General features: G+C 43.3%; 1 protein-coding gene across 2 annotated transcripts in view; it reads right to left on the minus strand.

Moving 5' to 3' along the window:
• Positions 1-21,877, minus strand: part of NTRK2 (neurotrophic receptor tyrosine kinase 2) — a 212,830-nt gene that overhangs the window by 39,119 nt on the left and 151,834 nt on the right. For both annotated transcript variants that reach the window (XM_075446957.1, XM_075446956.1), the window contains exons 13-15: positions 15,227-15,357; positions 8,812-8,984; positions 5,164-5,398 (exon numbers count right to left, since the gene is read on the minus strand). In XM_075446957.1, the coding sequence (XP_075303072.1) occupies positions 5,164-5,398; positions 8,812-8,984; positions 15,227-15,357 (539 nt within the window). The remainder of the gene's footprint in view (positions 1-5,163; positions 5,399-8,811; positions 8,985-15,226; positions 15,358-21,877) is intronic.

Here is a 21,877-nt window from a genome sequence, read left to right on the forward strand (position 1 = left end):
AGATGTGAAGCCTAGCAGGGGAGGAGAATAATGCGATCAAGTGGATGTACATTGGTCATGAGTTAATTCAGGTTGCTGATAAAAAAGAAAATTTGCAGCCATTAGGACAGCGAGGTTGTGGATGAGCAGGATCCTACTTATTTCCAACACCCACTTTGACGGAAGGGGCCATGTGACACGACAGGAGTGGTCCGGGAGTTCGAAATTCAAGCTTCAGACACACAAGACTGCTGCTGTCCAATTTTGTGGTGTACCTGACAGACATCTGAGTAGAAGCCTGTCAGCATTTTGCAGGCTGCTCAGTCTTTACTTAAGTCTTGGGACTTCGGTTGCTCGCCTGCATTTTTGTTTCCCCTCTTGCTGTATGATCTGGCTCTGGGTCAGCTTGGGTTCCCACACTGCTCTGAGGTACCAAGGACAGGAGACAGGGCCAGATGTGCTCTGAGGGGTGTCACGAAACCCCAGTAATGCCAAAGGCTGGTGCAGCTGTCTCCTGCACGCATAGCATTATCCAGTTTGCCAGCTGAGAAGATTAACTCTCACTGAGACACACTGATGGGGATTGTTGTCACCCTCCTGTGTGTGCAGGGTGTGACTGACTACCTAAGGTCTCTCAGGGATTTTTGCCAGACGTAATTTCTCTTTAAGGGCTTAGAACACTGCTGACACCCTTGACATCCCCTCCTCTTTTTCCCTGGCAGACGTGAATTTTTACGGGGTTTGGTGCCTTACACAGTAGGGGCTAAAGTGTTAATGAGTGTTGGGGTTTTCCATGTGTCTTGAGGAGGTCTGAGGTTCTTGTAGCTCCTCCTACCCTTAGCACCTACTGCATGGCTTCCTGCAAAAGTTGAAGCTTGGGCTCAGTGGCTTGTTGCTTCTTCCAATTCGACATGCTATGCTCTCTTTAAATAGCAAAGCATGATACGAAACATGCAGAAGATTTGAAAAAGAAATCGAGTCACTGGACTTTATACTGAAACACATCCTCTTGGGTTGTTCTGCCCTTTCTGTGCCAGAAGTGGATAAAAATAATTTGTGACTTATGAAGCCCTCTGTCCCTTTGGGGCAAATTGTGCTTCAAGGAAGATGGAAACCTCACTAACAGCCCCAGTCTTCTGACGGATCCTTGCATGATTTGTAGAAGCAGAGGAAAGGAGTCCTTATTTTCTCCGCTGTTCCTTGCGCTGTTGCATAAAGGCAAGTAATTTATACTTGCTAAACAAGGATTACACAACTGAGCTCCATAAATCTAAATCAGAAACAGAACTCTATCCTGCACTGGACAAACATAAATATGTGGAAGGGTGAAATTCTGGTCCTAATGAAGTTAATGGCAAAACTCTTTCTTAGGCTGGTAAGATCACAGTTTCATCCAAAATCTTGGCTCAAGCCTGTAGTTGGCTGACCAGGCTGGATATTTACAGCATGTCCCTGTTCAGTTTTTCCAAGTACTGGGATAAGATGACCTTCTCTTTTTTTTTTTATTAAAAAGCATTTTGCTCAAGATAAAGAACTGCAGAAAAGTATTTTAAGACCAAGTACTGAGCAACCACTGGCAATTTGAACTGGAAGCCTCAAAAGGGCCTGATACACTACCTCTGAGTGCAAGAACAAGTATTAGCAAAGTAGTTGTTCCCATGCTCAGTGTGAATACTTTAAGCCACTGAAAGCTGCTGCTGAGTCACACTACTTGGGTATTAGAGCGAAAGATGGGAAACCCTGACCTGTGGGGGCTGGGAGTCCAAACAACAAAAAACAGACATCAACAAACCAAATAAAAGCCCCTACTGAACCTGAGACCTAAGCTCTGCAAGTAAATAACTTTGTGAAATGATCTACTGTGCTGCAAGAACTGCCATGCAGCAGAGTGTCGCTGGAGCTTTTTGGCACACAGACCACTAATTACTTGACAGTTGTTTTAGTTTGGCCTGGGGTGGACAGCAGTGCTGGGTAAGAAAAGCCACTACAGTTTCCTCATGTCCCCGAGCTCATCTGGTCTGACTATTGAAAACTATTGCTGTTTGCAAATTTTACATTGAAAGCTGAGTGCTAGCGCGTACACCAGGGCTCCCCACACCCACAAGATTCCTGCCTGATGAAAAAGAACAGAGGAGAAGAAGGAAAGCTTGTGCAATCAGGGCCATGCATCACACGTATTCCCAGTCCAAGGGTTGTATCTCTCCCCCTCTTCCCTAAAGCGTCTCTTAACAACTGATTCAATGCAGAATGTCATTAACAATCTAACAGTGAACAAGGACTGGGATCATCCTTATATTACAGAAGCAAGCTATAAATAGTCATCTTGGGCAAATGTAACATCCTGACAGGGTGGTAGGATCCCCCAAAAATTATTCCAATGTCTTAATAAACACAAATGCTGAACTGTTTCTTTGCAGGGCATTTTGGTGCTGTGTAGATCCTTCCAGCAAGCATCAGATAAAGCTGTCAAGGTCAGGGAAGAATTGCTTCTATGTCTGTGATTAAGCCTGAGCAGTTAAAAAGACTTAGCCTGCTATAAACAATTAGGTATGGTAGGTCAGTGCCATCCCAGTGTCATCACTGACAGTTTCACTACTTATGCCTGCCACGGATATAATTCTCCCAGCAATCGTCTGGAAAGTCATCATAGCGTTGCCTGTTTTATGACCAGCTTCTGCCCAACCCTCATATGGCCCAAGCAGGGCAAGCCGAAACCTCACAGGCTCAGCTGTAACTTCCAACTTTTATCACTGTGAAATACGATGGCATTGCAGGCTGTGGCTCTGTACCTGCTCTGCACCAGTTTGAAGCCAGCTGGAACACAAGGGGCCAGAGAGATGGTCCTTCTTGTTTCTCTCACTGTGCAGAACAAGCAACTACCCAGCTTTAAGTTTCATACCCATCCACCATACTGCAAGCTCACACCATCAGTTTGGATGGACCCATGCTACTTGACACCTTCCTTCATCCCCTCCAACACTTGTCTACCTCCTTTTCCCTTCATTCACACTTGTGTCTTTTCCTAATATCTCTCTACACTCAACTTTCCTGCCTTATTCGTTTCCTCTCTCGCATCCATGATTGCACCTTTTTCACACTACTCCCTCTTTCTTCTCCGTTGTTACACCCCGGACTCCACAGATCCCCCCCCCGCCTCAAAAAAAGTGATGAAGATGGAGATAACAAGCAAAGAAGAGAGTGATTCAGTGTAAGAGGCAGTGAGAAATGCAGTGTACCCCTTGAATGAGGTCCTTTTGGAGTTACCCAAGGACTATCGAAGTAATCCAGAATTTCCTTCGGTGACCCCCTGCTTTCCCCAGGTCACGGGTCTCGTTCCAAATTTGTGCTTCATCGCGTAGAAGCTTTGCTTGAGTGCTCACGTGTAAGACTCTAGGATTAAACCCAGAGGTACATGAGCAGGTAAGATGATGCCAGAGTCAGTACACTATCACATGCCTGTGCCAGGCCTCAGTTGTCCCCAGGAAGCCCATATGACTACTTAGCTTCCATCATTTTTTTCTAGGTAGTTTTTCTGCAGCAGGGAGTTATTATTTTTTTCCAAAAATAAGCAGAGCATTTATTGCTCAAAAATGCTGCCTCTAACTGTCAAGGCCTTTGCAAACACTTACTGTTAATCATGGACATTGATTCTAAGTGTGATGATGAACATGGTAAACAAATCCAGCCTCCCTGAAGCACAGAACAGAGACACTCCTCCAGTTCCAACAAGTACTGCTCATACTTCAGATGCAAAACCAAGTAACCCTGGCCTTTAGTGCTCACTGGGTCCTTGCAAACACAAACAGAGGCATTGATTACCATTCTGTATATTTTTCCAAGTTTTGAAGTGCAGTCATGCTTGTTTTACACTGACCAAATAGCTTGAAGAGCCAAGTTTCCAAAATAACAAAATATAAGAGGAATCTGGCTCATGTTTACTAAATACTAGGTTTGCCTTTTGAAAGAAAAGACAAAGAACAGAGGAGACTGTTACTTCTTAGTTGTTACGTGAAATAACACTCAACAACAATTCCTGTGTGTAGCTTCCTCTGCCCTGTCCAGCCTCAGCCACACGTAGAGACAATCTCTTTCTGGGCATCCCACAAACACTGACGTGACACTCTCCTTCATGGACACAGCAGCCCAAATTGGGCAGCTAAGGAAGAGGCCTTCATTTTATCTATCAGGAATTCACTGGCAACAAGTCATGTGACAGGCAAATACAAAATATGTGCTTAAAGAATCTGAGTGGCTTCTCTTAGAGGATGAACTCTTGGGTTTCTAAGCTAACAGCCTGGCCGCGGATTGCCTTCCCCAAGTGACAAACACCTGATAGCTTCAGTTCCAATCATGACATTACAGAAGTGGCAGGAAACAGCAGACACTGTCAACTACATGACTTGCCACACAGTACAAAGACAACATCAACAGCTCTAATTAATGTACACAGTCCTGTTTATCCTAGCGATCCTAAAAGCCCTGTGCAAACTTCAGATATCATTTTATGGCAACCAAGCTCTGGGAAAACGGCCTGGGCCAGAATGAATAAGTGCGATGAGCTGCCCTTACCCACCACAAAACAACTCCTCAGCCACAAGCAGTAGGACTACAGACCTGGCTTAAGGCAGGAAAAACTTACTGACAGCCTTTCAGGTGCCAAGTATATAACAATTTCTCTCCTAGTCTCTTCTTGAGTACCATAACCGGTCCAGTGCTGCTGTCCCATACTTAAACCTCCTCTAGTGAACTGAAACATTATACAACACCTGAAAGTTACAATTTCCATTTGACTGAGCAATACATAAGAACACATTTTAATAACTTCAAAGTGTTCGGCCAAATTTGATTACCCACTCTTCCTTTTTATCTGCTGCTGCTTTGTTTTCGCTAAAGCCAACGCTAAAGCAAAGCAAACATGCAAAATTTCTGCCCAGAGAAAAAGACCTTTCTGTGATTTATGATTAGAATATAAAGCCAACATATACAAACAATAGGACATGCCAAGCTTATGCTGATTAACTCTCTCCAAATTTACCAAACCTTTGTAACTCAAAACCAGGTTATGCCAGCCTCTAAATTACCTGACAGACAGATGGTCAAGTGTAAACGCAGAATCAGTCACATCAATGTGGTAAGATGACTGAGCAAGACCTAGGTTATCATAAATTACAGCAGTTCACTTACCCTATAGTAGTCCGTGCTGTACACATCTCTAGACATCCCAAAATCCCCAATCTTCACCAGTAGGTTCTCACCAACCAGGCAATTCCGGGTAGCAAGATCCCGATGCACAAAGTGCTGTGATGCCAGGTAAACCATACCAGCTGCAATCTGCTGGGCAATGTGAAGCATCTGGGATTGGGTCAGCTCAGCAGGACGGTTGCCTTCTGCCATCAGTACTGCATCTGGTCCATGTGCCCTGCACCAAAAGACAAGCTGATTAAGTGATCGGCCACTTGGAAGCTGGAGAGGTGAAATGCATTAGTGAGCCTAAACCCACACAACTGACTCGCCCAAATATAATAACAAAAAAGGCTACAAATTCATTGGTGAAATAGTGGAAAACATGTCTCTTGGCTTTTTTTTTTTTTTACTGTTTTCTTTCACTGTGTGAAAGACAGGTGGTGTGAAAAGCATTAGACAACAGTTGACACATTACTCATGGAAATAAGGTACATGTGTTCATAACACTCCTCTGTCCAAAACCACCACCTTTCTCCTGTTCCATTCTAGTACTCTTTTCTGGAGAAAGGCTGGCAAATGCAGCTGCTTGGTAACTGAGGAAAACCTTATCACTCTAGAAGAGTGAAAGCCAACAGAGCGAAAGGCATGCATAGCATGACTTTTCCTACGACCACCGCTCCTTGATTCTACAGGGAGACAGGCCATTGACCCTTCCATCTTTTCTTAAGGAAGAAAGAGCTAACTTCCGCCTGAGAGATGCAATAATCAACTGATTAATGAGAAACTTGCACACACTCCAGCAGGAGAGTCGTTTTGCATTTGGAAAGCCCAGCAAAGTACTGGAGCACATGTGCTTCACCCATCTTAACTACGTTAGCTCTGGTATACACGTGTAACATCCTAGTATGTTGAAGATATAAACATTCCTACACACAACATTTTTTAATAAGCAGTACTAGCTAATCCTTATCCAATCAATGAGTTCATCTGGCAATCATTCCTCCTTTGATACATCTTAGAATATTCTGAACATCCCCTTCCATCCATTCCCTTGTTCTGGGTTTTCAGAAGCCTGTTTTATTCTGTTCCTGCAGACTATTCTTTCTAAGAGACCACCTCTCCTCTTCCCTCCTCAATTTTTTTTTTTTGAAAAATACTCTAGAACAGATTTTTATTTTCTCTCAAAAGTCCTTCCTTCCTACAGTGAGGAGTTTCAGAGAATCACCTTTCTAATCAACAGAGGTGAGGCCTTAATTCATCCCCGGGGGAAGGGCACAGGAGTTCGGAAAAGAGTTGCAAATTAATCAAAATCTGTGAGATCAAATCTGACACTACCTATTAGAAATATGATATTAAAATTGCCCCAGGGGAAGAACTTCATGAGCAAAGTGACAGATGTGTGAAAGAAACGAAGGAGGGTGTATAGCATTGCTGGGATTACATCTGGAACCAGACAAAGAAGCTCTCCACCACAGGGTACATTCAGGCAGCCATTCATCTGGTCCTGGGAGGGGGGAGGCATAAAGCGGAGGATATGAAACATCCAACCAAGACTCACAAGCAGATTCCTATTGAAAAGCACTCTACCTCTTCATTGCATGGATTTTTTTAAAAAACTGCTCTCAGACATTAAGCTCTGACTTGCTAAATTAGAGAACTCTTCATCTTTCACTAGCTTCCTTGAGCACATGGTCCATATCCAATGAAAATTTTGGATTATGCTTAACACTCCATCCACCTTACTCATCCTTTCGATGCTGGCTGTAAGTAATATGCTTCTCAGTGTCTGCAACAGCCAGGAACATTGACAGAGATTTCTTCGGATCCACATCAGCCTCCACTGGCCAGAGCAAGCACAGGGCAGGCATGACTTCAAGGCCTTAGTCCTAGATCTGAACAACCCTTGGGTGCATGCTGACAGCAAGGCTCATTTGGGTTAAATTTCAGATTAATTTTTCCCCGGCAGCCTTTGGTGGCGCTGCAGGGTAAGAAATACAAAATACAGGCCCTGACAGCCCGCCTAACGATAACCTCTGCGCTGCAGCACAAGCTGCAGCAAGTGTGAGAGGAATGACAAATTGGAGCTTAGGTTTAACAGCTTGTACGAGCATAATCATTTTATATCCTAAAGACAAGGGCTGATTAATAATTAAAAAAAAAAGAGACCTAAAGTAGGAAATACACTGTCTGCTAAACTACCTTTCTGTACAATAATTCAACATCAGAGTTATGAGGTAGGAAAAGGCCAATCAAAAAGAATCAAAGAGTAAGTATTTCTCATGAAATAAGAAATTATTTCTTATCAGCTGCAAATCTGACTTCTTCTAATAGAAATTCAATATTTTGAAGAAGTACTGGGATGGCATCTTAGGAAACTGTAGTTCTCTCCCAATCCATGGCAGAGGTTCAAGCAGACAAATGCAGATGCCCCAACATGGCTCTGAAAACATACTTAAATCCTCTGCCAGAGAGACATCCAGACTGGGAAAAGTAGTAGTGTTTGCTCTGCATCCCAGTTCAGGCCCCAGCCTCCCTGCCAAACCTTGAAGCCCTGCCAATAAGGGAGTATGCTACTTGATGCCATCTACTTTTACAGTGTGGCTATTTGTTCAGTGGACACTAGAAAAACAGCAAACTCATTTCACACAGACTATCAAAAATGCATAAACGGTGACACTAGCAGTCACTGGGCCTTTCAGTCAGATAGAGAATCTGAACCCATTTAAAGCGACATCGGTTTTGATTGTTTTACAGCTTTGTCACAGACAGCTTTCCAAAATGGTGGTACCCCTAGTTACCTTCAGCAGGAGAGATCTCAGTACATTGAAATGCCTTTGTGATATCCTTTGATGAAAATCACATAGAAGACCTTGAAAGAACAGTACCTTATGCAAATTTTTTTTTTTTTTTTTTACTACATAGGAGCAAAAGCTGTCTCTTACTTGCTTATTTTCATGTCAGTGAGTGCAGGCTAGTGGAAATGGCGCATACACAAGGCCACTGTTCATAACTTCCTGGTTCATGAGTTATCCATTATTGTGAACCTGAGGTATCACCTATTTATTTATGACTGCTTTACTGCTAAATTTCAATTTCCGATGCACGTTCCTGAACAGCTTTATGAAACAAAGCCCTAATCTGGATCCCAAGATGTAGCATTTCCCATTGCACTGAAGTTTCCATGGCTCACAGTTTTCTTGCTTCAGATTAATGGCAGTCTTTCCAAAACACTGAGAGGAGGGCAGAGAAAAGGGGTTAGATTTCAAAAGCTCTTAGACGCCTACAGAGAGCTATAGATGTTGAGTGGGATCTTCCCAATTGCAACCAGAAAGCCTGCAAGAAAATGATTCCTACTGCAAGATTTTTAACCAAACATTTCAGAATACACTGAAATATACTGAAAACAGCATTTTTTTGGTGCCCATTCCTTTGGTTCAAAGCATAAGTCTTGACTTATCGGTACTTCCAAATAGGCAAAGAAACAACGAGCCTCACATACCAGTACAGAAGACGAGAGTTGCACAGATTTGCACTCCTAGGCGTTGGCATTTTCCAGAGGTAGCAGTTAATTTGTCATTAAATACCAGTAACACCTGCCTTCTTTGCCTGTTTCTGGCTCTCTAGCACAGTATGTGTTTGTGGATTTACCTGAGGAATTTGTTAAGGTCTCCATGCTTCATATACTCAAAGACCATGATGAGTGGATCACCCTCGACACAGACACCATAGAACTTGACGATGTGCTCATGTTGCAGGTTAGTTAGCAGCTCTGCCTCACGGTGGAAGTCCTTGCGGGCATTGTCACTGGCATCCTTCAGTGTCTGGTGGAGAAAACAAAAACGTAAAGGGGAGATGTTCACAGAAGGTAGCGAACATGTGGGATGGCACTTTAAGGGTAAGATAAGGACGCTCCACTGCATAAAGGATGGAGGAAGTACTTTCTTAATAACTCTTCTAGAAATGCAGATGTGATGTTGAAGCGCAATTAAATAAAGGCAGTACGTTCTCCTGTGAAATGTCAACCCGAACAACAATTTTTCTTGTAAGAGTATGTAGGAATACTGGTGATCTTACTGTGCCAAGTGTTTTCCAAACACAGAACAAATAAACTGATCTTATCGAAAAAACATACTAGTACACAGCTGGTTCATATCCTTTAGCCTTTAACTCAGGCAAACCCTACTATCCTCTTGGTATTTACCTTTCTCATAGGTTCTTTAAAATAAAACTCTGCTTGCTTAAAATACTTAGCGGGCACATAGATGCATTCTTTATGTATTACTAATGTCGCTGTTGCTGATGTTGGCCCCTATGGTGTGCTATACGTTAGGTAGATTTATACAAGTGTACATCCCTGGATCAGAACATACAACTTGAGACTTCAGCCAGAAACCACTTTGAAATTCAGTAAATCTACTCACATGCCTAAAATTAAGCATATGTATAAGGAACTGGACGATCAATCCTAAATTGATAGAGAGGAAGTAGATGCATAGGGTGTCGATTTTTTGAGGAAGTACATGATTCTGGGGTGTCAATTTTTCTTCCTCCCTTTTATTTATACAGCTCTAAACTGTTGCATATTTTCATTTTGAAGGAAATATATCAACACTGGATCAAATAGGAGGCTTAAATGTTGCATGATGAAGTAATGCTAATTTAGCTGCCACACATAGACAGCTTCAGATCTCTTCTTAAGAACTACACTTCTTGAGCAAGGAAACCCTTTCATGCACCAAAAAAAGCAAATTCTGACACCAATTAAATGAGGAATAATTATAATTGACAATAAACCACTACTAGGCTCTACCTTCAAAAGGTACAGTGGTTGCATTATACTAAATCAGACAATATTGTTAAAACAGTAAGAGAAAGACACCAGGTTACCAATGTTTACAAATTATTATTCACAGAAACTGGGCTCTTTACCTCTGGATTTTACCTACACCCACACTTGACACAAAGGAAGATGAGACACGGAAGTAGAGGCATTGTTTTAACTGAAGATGCTTTTTCCTGGCCATTTAGTCACTTTGTTTCTACCCTGAATTCATACACAGAGCATGGGACCAACCCAACTCATCAGAACAGACACACAACAAGTTGATACTGTGCAATCATTCTGCCAACAAATCGAGTTTTTAGCTGCAGTAGTCATGGTTTGTTCAAGGTTTTTCTTTAAGAAAGACAATTCTGTCCTCTTTTCTAGTATTATACCTATGCCTGAGTGAAGAAGGGACTAAAACACGACTGTTGGAGAAAACACTTTACTTGTGAAAATGCAACCACAGCTCTTGAAAAATCAACAGCTACCATAACAAGGTCCAGATGGGGTGACACGGAGCAAGGCAAAATGCATAGCCAAGTTTGGGGGCTTTTTCCTGTGGACTTCAGGCTCTGTGGATCCCAGAGGCAACAGACATCACTCATGCCACAGATGTCCCTTCCCTGAGGGACCCACTTATGACTCATGTGTCTCTAGGCTCAGAACCCTTTTTCCACAAGTTTTACCAATAATGATGCAACAAGAATACTGCATCATCAAAGCTTCACAAGTTATGCTACATTAGCATACATAGCTATATCATTTAAGCTGGATATCACACTGTCTCCCCACTATGGTCCCCACATAACCACATCTGAGCCAAGCAAGGACTAAAATTGAAATGTCTCCCAACACTTCCTGACACTGGGATGATGCTTTAACATGATGCAGGCATCACCCCACAGCCAAATCTATACTATACAATGAAATCACTGGGAATAATTCTGTTGTCACTTGAGTCTCCTCTGGTGGTTGCAAGTATAAAGCAGCTGGACTGTAATTCTTCTCAACAACAGAATTAGAAAAACAATTCATATAAAAACCATTTTTAAATAATAACAACCTGGAAAAAAACTGATGAAGAAGCATAGGCTGATACTGTTTCCAGCATGCTCTTTCCCTGGAAAGACAGTAAAAATGCTGACAGCTCTGCCCTGTGAGGATGGCATATTGTGTATTTCAGAAGATGCTTTTTATCTCACAGAAACAGCAAAATTATCATATGACAGAGCAGTTGCCATGGCAATTACACATTTTCTGTCAAACTGCAAAATGTAGAAAGGTCTAAAACCCAGGTAAAACTCAGGCAGGGTTTCTGCTACCAAGGGGTGACTTGAATTTCTGTCACCCACCATTGCAAAATCCCCTTTTCATTATTTCATGCAGTGCACAGAATAGACACAATGTATGAGAGACATCTGACATGGTCAGGCAAGGAGGAGACTGGAAAGTGAAAAAAATAGTAAGTACACAGAATTTACGCAGAAATGACACTGACTAGTGCATTTAGCTTGTTCTCAGTGCAAGAGAAAAAATAAAACCAATATAAAACCGTAAGAGCACAAAGAGAGAAAAAGACATATTCATTACTATTATCATTACTGGCAAGTATGCCAAAGCTCTGCATACAAAGCAGTCTCAATCAGTTGATATTTCTTCCCAAGTAGGAACGGAGATACAACGACATGTACTTTCCAGCCACCCAGACCAGCAGCTAGGGAGGAGGGACACCCGCCCTTGGTCAACAGAGGGATCCCCTGGCTGTTACAGGAGCTCCTCATCTGCTTAGTACATCCTTGTGACAGTCACACTGCTACCCCATGCTTATTCTCCTCTGCAGAGTTCTTGCCCAGGTATCCACGTACCATCCAGTCTCTGCAGACCTGCGCTCTGTAGCGGGTGCAAGCTGCAAGCTCCTTAGTCCACCCTGACACCACAGAGCTGCTGCATTCATGGACAAGTGAGACCAAGAGCAGAGGGACGTCGCTCTCACCAACATCCGTGTGACTTGGTAATAAAACTCTTATGACAGCCGTCCTTTATACTGTTTCAGCCTTCCCTTGTGAAATCCTTACTACTGCTCCACATCACCATACTAGAGTGAGTGGTATATTTCCTCAAGAAATGAAGGGTTGGTTTTGACATTTCTCTGAACTGAATACCTGAAGAGCTGGAAACATTTGGTTTTTCTCTGCAGGTCCCATGGAAATGTTCTTCACCTCACGCACATAGAGGTCTGCCAGCTGAGCACAACTCTGGAGCAGCACAGGGTGAATCCCTCTCCAGCCTCCCAGGGGAGCCAGAGACAGCTGCTAACTTGTGCCCTGACAACCATCGTCACCTCCAGCTCCGGCCAGGTTAAACTAGTTAACCAGACTACGCCTGGTGATCCAGCCCTATGACAAGACACTACTGATCCAGGCCTGAACAACAACTGTGGCATGGCAAAATGGCCTGCAAGGAAACTGTCACTTCTCCTTCCTCCACCCTCTGTTCTCTTAAAGTGCCTGCAGCAAATGGTGTACTGATGCGATGTACAAACTCACCCGGTGGGAAGGGTAGAACAATGCCCATGCAGCCAGCTTAACCTGTTGTTAAGCTCTCTGCTCACAGGGTTTGATGCACAGAAAGCTCTTCTGAACACTCAGTGGTCCTCCAGGTAAGCCTGGTGGCCGAAACCAATTAAAACGTATTATCTTTCTCCCCTTACAAGGAGCGAAAGCTCAAGCACTTTCGGTTGTTTGCGCTAAACGTGATTTTATATCTTCCCAGATTTTTCTGGGCCTCTTAGCTCCTAAATAATTTGCTGCAGCAATGTCAGCATTTCGGATACCGGCAGGATGAAAAGAAGAAGGATGTGTGTTGAGTCAGACAGCGATGCTCAGGGCCAGACACGAACCAAACAGTTGCCGAGCAACCAGCAGGCACAGGCAGCCGTGGGGGACCACCAGCCGTCCTGATCCACCCTGTGCAGGTGAGACCGTGCCTCCTCGCTTCCAAAATCCCCCTGGCACTGCCTTCCTCCTCACCAAGTACATATTCCCACCGGGCTCACCAAATCTATTTCACCGAGACAGGTGTGTTGTGATTTAGCTCTCTAAAGCCCTTGCTGTGTGCTGGGAGGAGCTGCCCACCCACTGCTGGCATCCAGGTCTGCTCCTCTAAGACTTAAAAAAAAGAATCACACATTTTCATTGTCAAACTCTGTGCCCAGCAGTGGGGTCTGGTCACAGTCCTCTGGCTAGCTTTCTGCACACCAGTGAAGTCTCATCCCTTGATCTCCACTGTGACTGAAGGACATCTGTAAGCTATGGTTAGTACCACGCTGAAAGAGAGAAGTACCAGGCAATTACCCCTCAGTTATATGGGGATCAATCCAACGGCACAGTTTGCCAAAAAATATGGTCTTTGATGGCAGCTGGAGTCACATCTTCAAGAGTCAATACCTATCCCCAGAGGTAATTCTTCCCACAGCTGCCTGCAACAATCTTATTAAGGACACTACAAAGAGTGGATCTGGTTAAAGAAAAAAAAAAAAGAAAAGTATGACAACTGGTCCAGAAAACTGATACATTTGTCATCTAAACCCGTGGAGATATCTCTCCCTTTAAAGGCTGAATGCACATCCTTGTGAATTACACTGAGAAAGAGCAGCAGAGAGCAAGTGTGGTGCAGCATTTAACAGCAGAAGTGCTAGGCTCCATTTGGTCAGGACTTTCAAAGGGAGCAGGTGAATGGGAAGACTTTTATTTTGCTATCAAGCAGTTCCCTGAAGTGATAGAGGAAAGGCAATTTCCACTATAGCTTCACCAAAATACAATAAAAAAATCATTCAGATCTAGTTTTGTCATCTCCTATCTCTTGATTTCTCCTGTCTATGATATATACCTTCAGGGCTTAATTTTTTCTCACCAGCCAACGTGACTGAACAACTCCCAAGCATCAAAAAGCTCGTAACCTTGGCAAACCCCCACAATCTGTTATTTTTTAGGGAGGAAGAAAGCACTCTACAAGTCCATCCTCCCTTCATGTTCTGTCACTGCTGGATCCAAAACGTTTCGTTTCCAAATTCAAAAAGATGATCTACTCCATTTCTTTTACTGTATGGTTTGATCCAAAATGTACACATAGTTGCCTAATTGTAACTGGTCAGATAAAATTATTTTCTGATCCCTAAGCACAGCGCAAATTCTAAATGTGTATTCCCCTGCATTTAATGAGATACCTCAAATGCTGAACACCTTGTTCAGCCTTTGACAGAACACAGATGGAGATAAGAGATTGTTGCCACAGAGACTTTGCAAACTCTTAAGAGTGTAGTTTCACCAATATTGTTTTCTAGCATACATCCATAGCTGAGGTTGATAATCATCCTCAGCCCTTCCATTCTGGGGGATGACAAGGCTTAGTATGGTGAAGCAGCTTTGGCATCCAAGCACTAAGAAGCTAGAAATCTTCTCACTCCTTGGCAGATTCCCAGCATACCATGTAATCTGTGCCCTTTAGAAGAACCAAACAAATGCATTTCCCTGCCCATCCCTCCCCCCACCCCAGACATGTGAGAACTATTCTGTATACTTGAAACTCCAAGGTTATGGCTGTTTTCACTTAGTTTTCTCCTCCTCTGGACTGTATTTTGGGAGAGCTGACTCGAGCTGTATAATCAAGAATTAGCCTTCCAGGTCTGACATAACTTGACTTCTGGATTTCCATTACAGCCAGTGTTTAACAGCACATAACAATATTATCCACAAGTTTTTTACAACACTCCTGGCAGCTATATTAATGAAAATTACCTACAGATAATTCCAATGGCTGACTAAAAGAATGGCACAATCCTGAAAAAGAAAGGCCTTCTCTGACTAGCAATTATACACATAACCTATTCACTTAGCTAGCAATAGATTATTTTTTTAGACATGCATATATGTCACATGTATTTTTAATGACCTAGACATTATATTTCACTAATTATATTTCAGATAGATCATAAAATATTTTGCCCCTTTGTGACACAGTCTGTATGCCCCCTTTTGCTTATGAAATTAAGCTCTCATTTTATAGTCCACAGTAAGACCAAATATTGCATCCTCGTAACACTCCATTAGCCTTGTGAACACTTCCACATGTATCAGAGCGGTTACACTGGGCTACAGAATAGGCAAACATGATCATTTACAAATAAAATAGCATTAGTCGCAATCATGAACTAATAATGGAAAACCTAGACTTTTTTACCTTCACTGCCACCAAGATCTTGTCCTGCTCGGGACAGAGGTTGTAGCATTCCGCCAGGAAGACTTTCCCAAAGGCTCCTTCTCCCAGTTCTCTTTTGAGAACGATATTGTGGCGCTTGATGTGCTGCACAACTGTGAAGAGAAGATAAAATAGAGGTCAGAAGTGAGGTGGAAGGCCAGGATGGGACAGGGTTCATGCTTACAGTCACATGGAGACAGGGCTGCCTGTAGAGTTGGGTGCACGTCATGGAAGGAAACACAGTACTCATGTGTCATTCATTAGTGCTTTGTCCAAAAAGACGGAGTTAATATATTTATATTTGGAGAGTAGCACACTTGCTGGATAAGAAGATAGGGAGTTGAGTCACCTGGGAAAAGGCCATTTATCATCACGTTAGGATGACTGTTGCAAAGCATATGTAACAGCCAATGCTTCTTTTTTTAAAACCTGAAGACAAAGAATCCGAAAACAAATCAAACCTTTCTCACACCACTTCTATTTTGTACCCCTAACAATAGCTGAACTCTCTCATCCAAACGAAAATGTTTTAAAATTAACCTAATTCAAGAAAACAAAATGTGCCCTCTTTCAACTAAATCCAACTTACTCTCTGATTCTTGTTCAAACGCCTTCCCTCTCTGTGCTATACTGTAGTTACAGTAAGATAGAAAGTTCGTTTTTTGCAAATGTGATTTATAGTATTGCTCTGAAGTAAAAGAAGTAAAAGATGGACAAAGGTTTGAGACAGCATAGTGGACAGAACCTTAGTTGAATTGCTGCCCAGAATCAATTGATTTAGACTTTGAAGTCCTTGATCATTTTTGTTCAACTCATTTCACATTTTACTTTCAGCATAAGGTTCCATTATATATAAATTCCAAATATAATATTTAAAAGACTGTAGCAAATTTTGTAGAATACTTTACCAATTTGCAATGTTCAAACTAAATAAAGCAGATGTGAGGGCAGTTTAACTGGCCAGCTCAACAGGGTTGACAGCTTGTGTTGCTGAAATCATGCAAAGCAGTCAGCATCTACTGATGAAGTTAATTTCAGTGCATTTAGCTGCTTTTGCAAAGACTGAAGTTTAACGCTGCCTGGACAAAGCCTATGTGCAACTTAAATCCTAAACACAGTGAAGTAAATAGCGGTGCACATGCTTCAGGCTGGTTTCTGCAAAGGCATGAATCTCACCTCAGCTGCTTAACCGCAGCAACCAGGACTGAACCCTGCCAATAATTTAGGATACATTCAGATGCAGACCAAACCCTGCCTCTATGCTTGGCCACACACCTGTTCCAAACTGGGTGACGACATACGCAGAACCTACCTTGCCTCCATTACTAAAAGATGGAAAACGGAGTGCTGTGGTAACGGCAGCGGGGAGAAGTGGTACAGCCTGCGCCCATTGCTGTCAACAGCATTTGGAGAAAGGGCCCACAGTGCACAAGAAAAAAATACAGGTGTCCCACACCCTGAGCCTACGGCGACGTAACCTGAGTGCACTGCACGTAGTTCATGCAGTGTGGGGAGAGCCCAGTGCTGGAGCAAGCTGGGAAAGCGAGAGGCGTCTCCAGGCACCTCCGCCATGAGTTGGCCAAGTTGGCAGCGCGCCTGAGGAGCCAACCTCCACCAGCCCCGGCTGGCACCTGCCAGAAGGCCCCAGGTCGGTGTGCAAGCAGGCTCGCTGTGCCCGGGGAGCGGGGTGAGGGAAGCCGGCTTCCCCCCACGCCGCACCAGACCCACCGGGCCTTGCTCCTGACCCGCAGCTGGCGGCGGGGGCTCTGCCCGCCCCACCGCTGACGCCAGGCCTCCCGGCAGAGGCCACATGTCCCATTAATAGCCAAGTACACATGAGAGGACACTGCGAAGTTTTTCACTCTTGTTAAACTCCGGTCTAGTGTAAGATTAACTCTCATCATGGTGATGCATTTACACGGGTACACTTTGTTTGGCCAGCTACCTGAGCAGATCCCCCGCAGTCAGTAGGAATTTGCTTTTTATCTTCATTTCCTCACCAGCACTGGCTTTTCAAGTAAAGCACAAAACGCAGGCCTGAACCAAAACACACCCTTTCCCCGCAGACGCAAATTACCCGGCGTCCCTCGCCCCTGCCAATGCCGGCCACAGGGCTGACAGGCAGGGAGGGCCGCTGCCCCGGCATGGCAGTGCGGCACACCTTGTGACCCGTGCATTGAAAAATGCTTACTAACAGATGAGTACTCCCCCCTACCCCCTGCCAAACCTGCCACTCAACCCTGCCTCTCGGGGAACTCTTCCCTTTCCCTCTGCTTGACCAGCATTACCAGGAGGATGCCTCTCTTCCTTTCCTAGAGAGAGAAGTTCAGCTCCACGTTGTCAGTGTCACTATCTTAAAATGTCCACACAGCCCACAGACAGGGAGCAGGGCTGAGATCCTCTCCTACTGGTGTCCGCAGCAAAACTACAGCATAAGAACTTTTTCACTTGGTTCCCTTCACAGCTGCCAAAGATCTGGTGATGAGCCCAGTCGACTTCCTGAATTTCGCGTGGGTCCTCTCCATTTCGAACCCAGCACACCCACAATGTTGGCCCCAGCAGTACACAGGTTTTTTGTGAAGTTCCTGAGGGACTTCACAAACCATACAGTAAAAATAAATGAGAAAAACATCAGCTACTCCTCTATAGTGCCCTTACAGCTGCTGCTAAATGGTCTTACATAAACCAAGCATTTGAATAAACAACCCATCCCATAAACCATTAAAGCTGAAATGTAGTAAGCCACAGAAGAGATCTGCACAGAATGTATTTGCAACTTGTCATGCTCTATTCATCCCTGTTACCTTTCTGAGCTGCACCGAGTTACTAAAGAAATAAAAGATGACAGTAAATGTGACTAAATGGGCAGAGATTAAATACAAGAACAATGTAAGTACATCAAACACATATGATGTGATGGAAATATGAGCTAAGGAAAAAATCCGTTCAGGATACTCAGGGCCCCAGCCATTAATGACACCATCTTCAGTGGGAGGAGATTTCAGCAGGAGATACACTGAAAAATTCAGGTCAAAATCTGCTTTCAGTTAATATCAGGATAAAGCCAATTATCTCTGCTGAAGTCCAAGAGATTATCCAGGATTTACATTGAAGAAACAAAGCAGAATTTGGCCAAAGATGTGGGATAACTGAATTACCAAAGAAGTGGTCTCATAACATTATCTCACAGGCAAATATACACAAACAATCAAAGGGCAGCTATGTATTTTCCTCCTTTTGACTCTAAATGGTGATTGCCTTTGAGTTGCCATTTGTACTTTTAAAAGCACATCATCCCTGATTTAAAAGATCTTGTCTGATTACTGTCAAAAATACATTACATTAATCTAAAGGCTAAGCTGAGTTGAAACACTTTCAACAAAAATGAAACAAAATAAGAAGTGAGACCAAGCAAACTAAACATGGGTAAATGCCGAAAAGAGGCCGTGGTGTTAAACAGTAACCACGCAGCTGTGCCCATAGAAGCAGGGGGCTCCCACCAATGACTGCATGGAATCGGCTGGCAACAGGGAGCAAAAGTGCAGAAAAGGGCTCTCTTTTCATCTCGAGGTCTGAGAGACATCCCCACCAACAGAGCTGGACTGCCAGATATTTCACTCACTAACAAACAACAGGTTGCACTAGAAATGGCGTGTCATAGCCTTATCCTGCAAAATTCACCTGCAGGGATGAGACTGCACTCCCCGGTTAACCTACCTTTGATGACGAGGCTGAACAGAGAGGGTCACACCATGTTCTGGAGCGGGTCCCAGCAAAACGAGCAACCTGGGGTCACCTCACCACATTGAACACACTGAGTTGGGTGTGACTGATTCCAGCCATGGACAGCAGGACACTCAGCAGTATCAATTATTAAAATGTTTCTGCTCATAATTAGAAAGTGAAATGCTGTGACAGAGCGAGAGTGTTTTCCCCTTGGTCACCAACAATAGGTCTGAACATTTTACCACCACATGTGACCATTACACCACCTAAGCTGACCCTTCTACACAGCACGGAGCATAGTATCGAGTTAAATGACTTGTGCTTGGCAGGAAATTGCCTCCAGAAAGCAGCCGTGCCAGTGTTGATTTGAAAGTCTGAGCTATTCACTTGCCCTAATGTGTAATTATTTTCATTTTTAATAAAAATGTATGCCTTTTTCTTTGTGACTTCATTTTTACCTTGTCTGGCTTGCACCTTCTTCCCTTGGGTTTTAGGAGACCTCCTCTGCTACTTTGAGCAGCCTTTTAAGGTCTGGTATTAAATATACATAATAAACACTCTTCTTGCTGTTCTTGGTAAGGGAAAGGGATGGAAGTCCCTGCCAGGAAAGCATTTTCTCCAGTTTGCCAGTCATTTTCATGGCTCTTTGGAAAAATTTTCAACAATCTTTGCTGTTGAACCAGTTGTTTTCGCAACTGGAAGCCACATCCTTGTATCACTCTCCACAAGGCTGTGATAAAAATGTAAAATCAGCTTCCTGTATCTCTACACATCCAAAGATCACACTAGTCCTTCTATGGCGGGTTTCCTAAAGAGCACAAAAATTATATAGTTACTTGGTAGGCATAAGTGTGTCTCATCTTCAACACCTCACCCAATTACAGTATCACAAGTGCTGTTAAGTTTCAGATGTGTTCCCATACGCCTTACAAGCAGAGCAGAGGAGAGATTTGTCCTTATGGAGAAGCTGCAACACAGACTCACTGACTGATGGACAGTGAGAGCCACAGCAGACAGGGTCCATCATCACTGTTCACTAAACTACCAACACTAGAAGATCCTGTCATGTTGCTTGCCCACTTAAACCAACTACTGAATCAGCTTTCTATGATAGTGCACAAAACTTTGCGAGTGGTACACATGTGGAACACTCCTGATGAAATGTGTTGTGCCAGGACTCTGAGAAGAGAATGAGGATCTTCAAGATGCCAAATAACCAGGCAAGGTAATATTATAAACATATTCACAGTTACATATGAAAGAAGCAGCAGCAGAAAAGACTCAGTTTATGATGTGACATGAGGTGCCACACAAAGACATTTTGCAAATTGCTTCATTTTATCTCCCACCATTTCTTTTGCAATTGTGGAGAGTCAACTATTTCTAAGGTCCTGCTAGAAAAAACAGGTGTAAATGGCTGAGTGATTGTTCAGATAGTGTATCAAATTTGTACAGTGTTTGTCATTCACTTAAAAGGAGGGGTGAAATTTCAGAGAGAATCCCATACCAGGAGGATACAAAATCACTACGAACAGCAGACAGCAAGTCTAGCCTGATGGCCATCAAATTCTGCAGTAGCAGCATCTCTACAGTTCTGCATGCTACTGCCAGAGTAAAAATTTTGGCACATTGAGATATCTAGTCTCTAACATGGCAATAAAAGCCAACAACAACCACTTTTTTTTGTTTACCTTTAAACCTGTCAGCGTTACCTGGACACAGAAATAAGCCAGCTCAGTTCTGAGAGTTTTTTTATGATTATTTGATGTATTTATCCTACATGACATTCACTACTTATTATTCTCTATATATTTTTGTGTGGTGCTATTATTAATTGTTACCACACAGCAGCAACAAAGTCTCATGCAAGACCAGTGCCCAGCTGTTGTAGATGCAAAAAAACAAGCAGCATGTTTTCATATATACAGTCCACAGCTGATATTCCATTCACACCTCTTTAACAGAAGGAAAATAAGCTGACAGAAAACCCGCTCCTCAAGTACTCTGCTCTAAATGAAAGCTGCTGCACTTGGGCCTTGTCCATTACCGGCACAAGTATGGCTTCTGTATCACTTCAAATTTTGTTTTGTTGTTTTTGAAAAAGAATGGTTTCAACAGCTATGAAATGATTACCCCTGAGTGGCCATCAGTGATTTGCCAGGTTTTTCACTGGCACCAGACGCCAAGTGGGCCTTGAGGAGACAGTGGGCAAGCCGAATGGGCAATAGTCTTCCTGGAGGAACCAGAGACATTCATGAAAGACAAACTTGTGAGCACTCACAGGAATGGCATAATTCCTAGGGATTTCCTAGCGTCAAGAGCTACACCTGATGATAAATCCAATAAATCTGTGACTGCTGCAGCTTAACCTTTCTGTTGCTTCGTTTATAACTTACATCTTCACAGGATCTATACTTTAAACCCCAGAGTCTCTATTGTCTTGGCTGAGAATTAGGCTTCCCTTCATGACATAGTGCTCCAGCTACTGGGAGGGTGCCCAGTCCTCCCCCACCTGCCCGCAGTGGCAGGGGCACCACAGCTCTTGTGCACCGCAACTCTTTTTGCTGTAGCTGGCGTGGCTCTTCTCTGGCTGAAACTCAAGTATTTGCTGTCTTTTTCTGGTGAGGTGTTTTATCTTACTCTTTTGTTACGGTAATGGATTTGTTTCAGTTGGCCAAGATCCTCTCAGTTTGGCTACAGATAGGCATATTGCCATACATGATTAGGTCCTTATAATCAAATAAGAACTATTTAATAATAAATTATAATAACAATGCCATAATTGTTTTAAATGCATGAGCCTTATGAGCTAAATTCACTCTTCAGGAAAACAAGCATAATGAAGTTGACAGTTTTTCCAGGCATGAATTTGCCCCTGCATGTGAAAACTAAGGCACACAAGGCCCC

The sequence above is a fragment of the Opisthocomus hoazin genome, chromosome Z, assembly GCF_030867145.1.
Source record: "Opisthocomus hoazin isolate bOpiHoa1 chromosome Z, bOpiHoa1.hap1, whole genome shotgun sequence".
In the NCBI taxonomy this organism is placed as follows: domain Eukaryota; kingdom Metazoa; phylum Chordata; class Aves; order Opisthocomiformes; family Opisthocomidae; genus Opisthocomus; species Opisthocomus hoazin.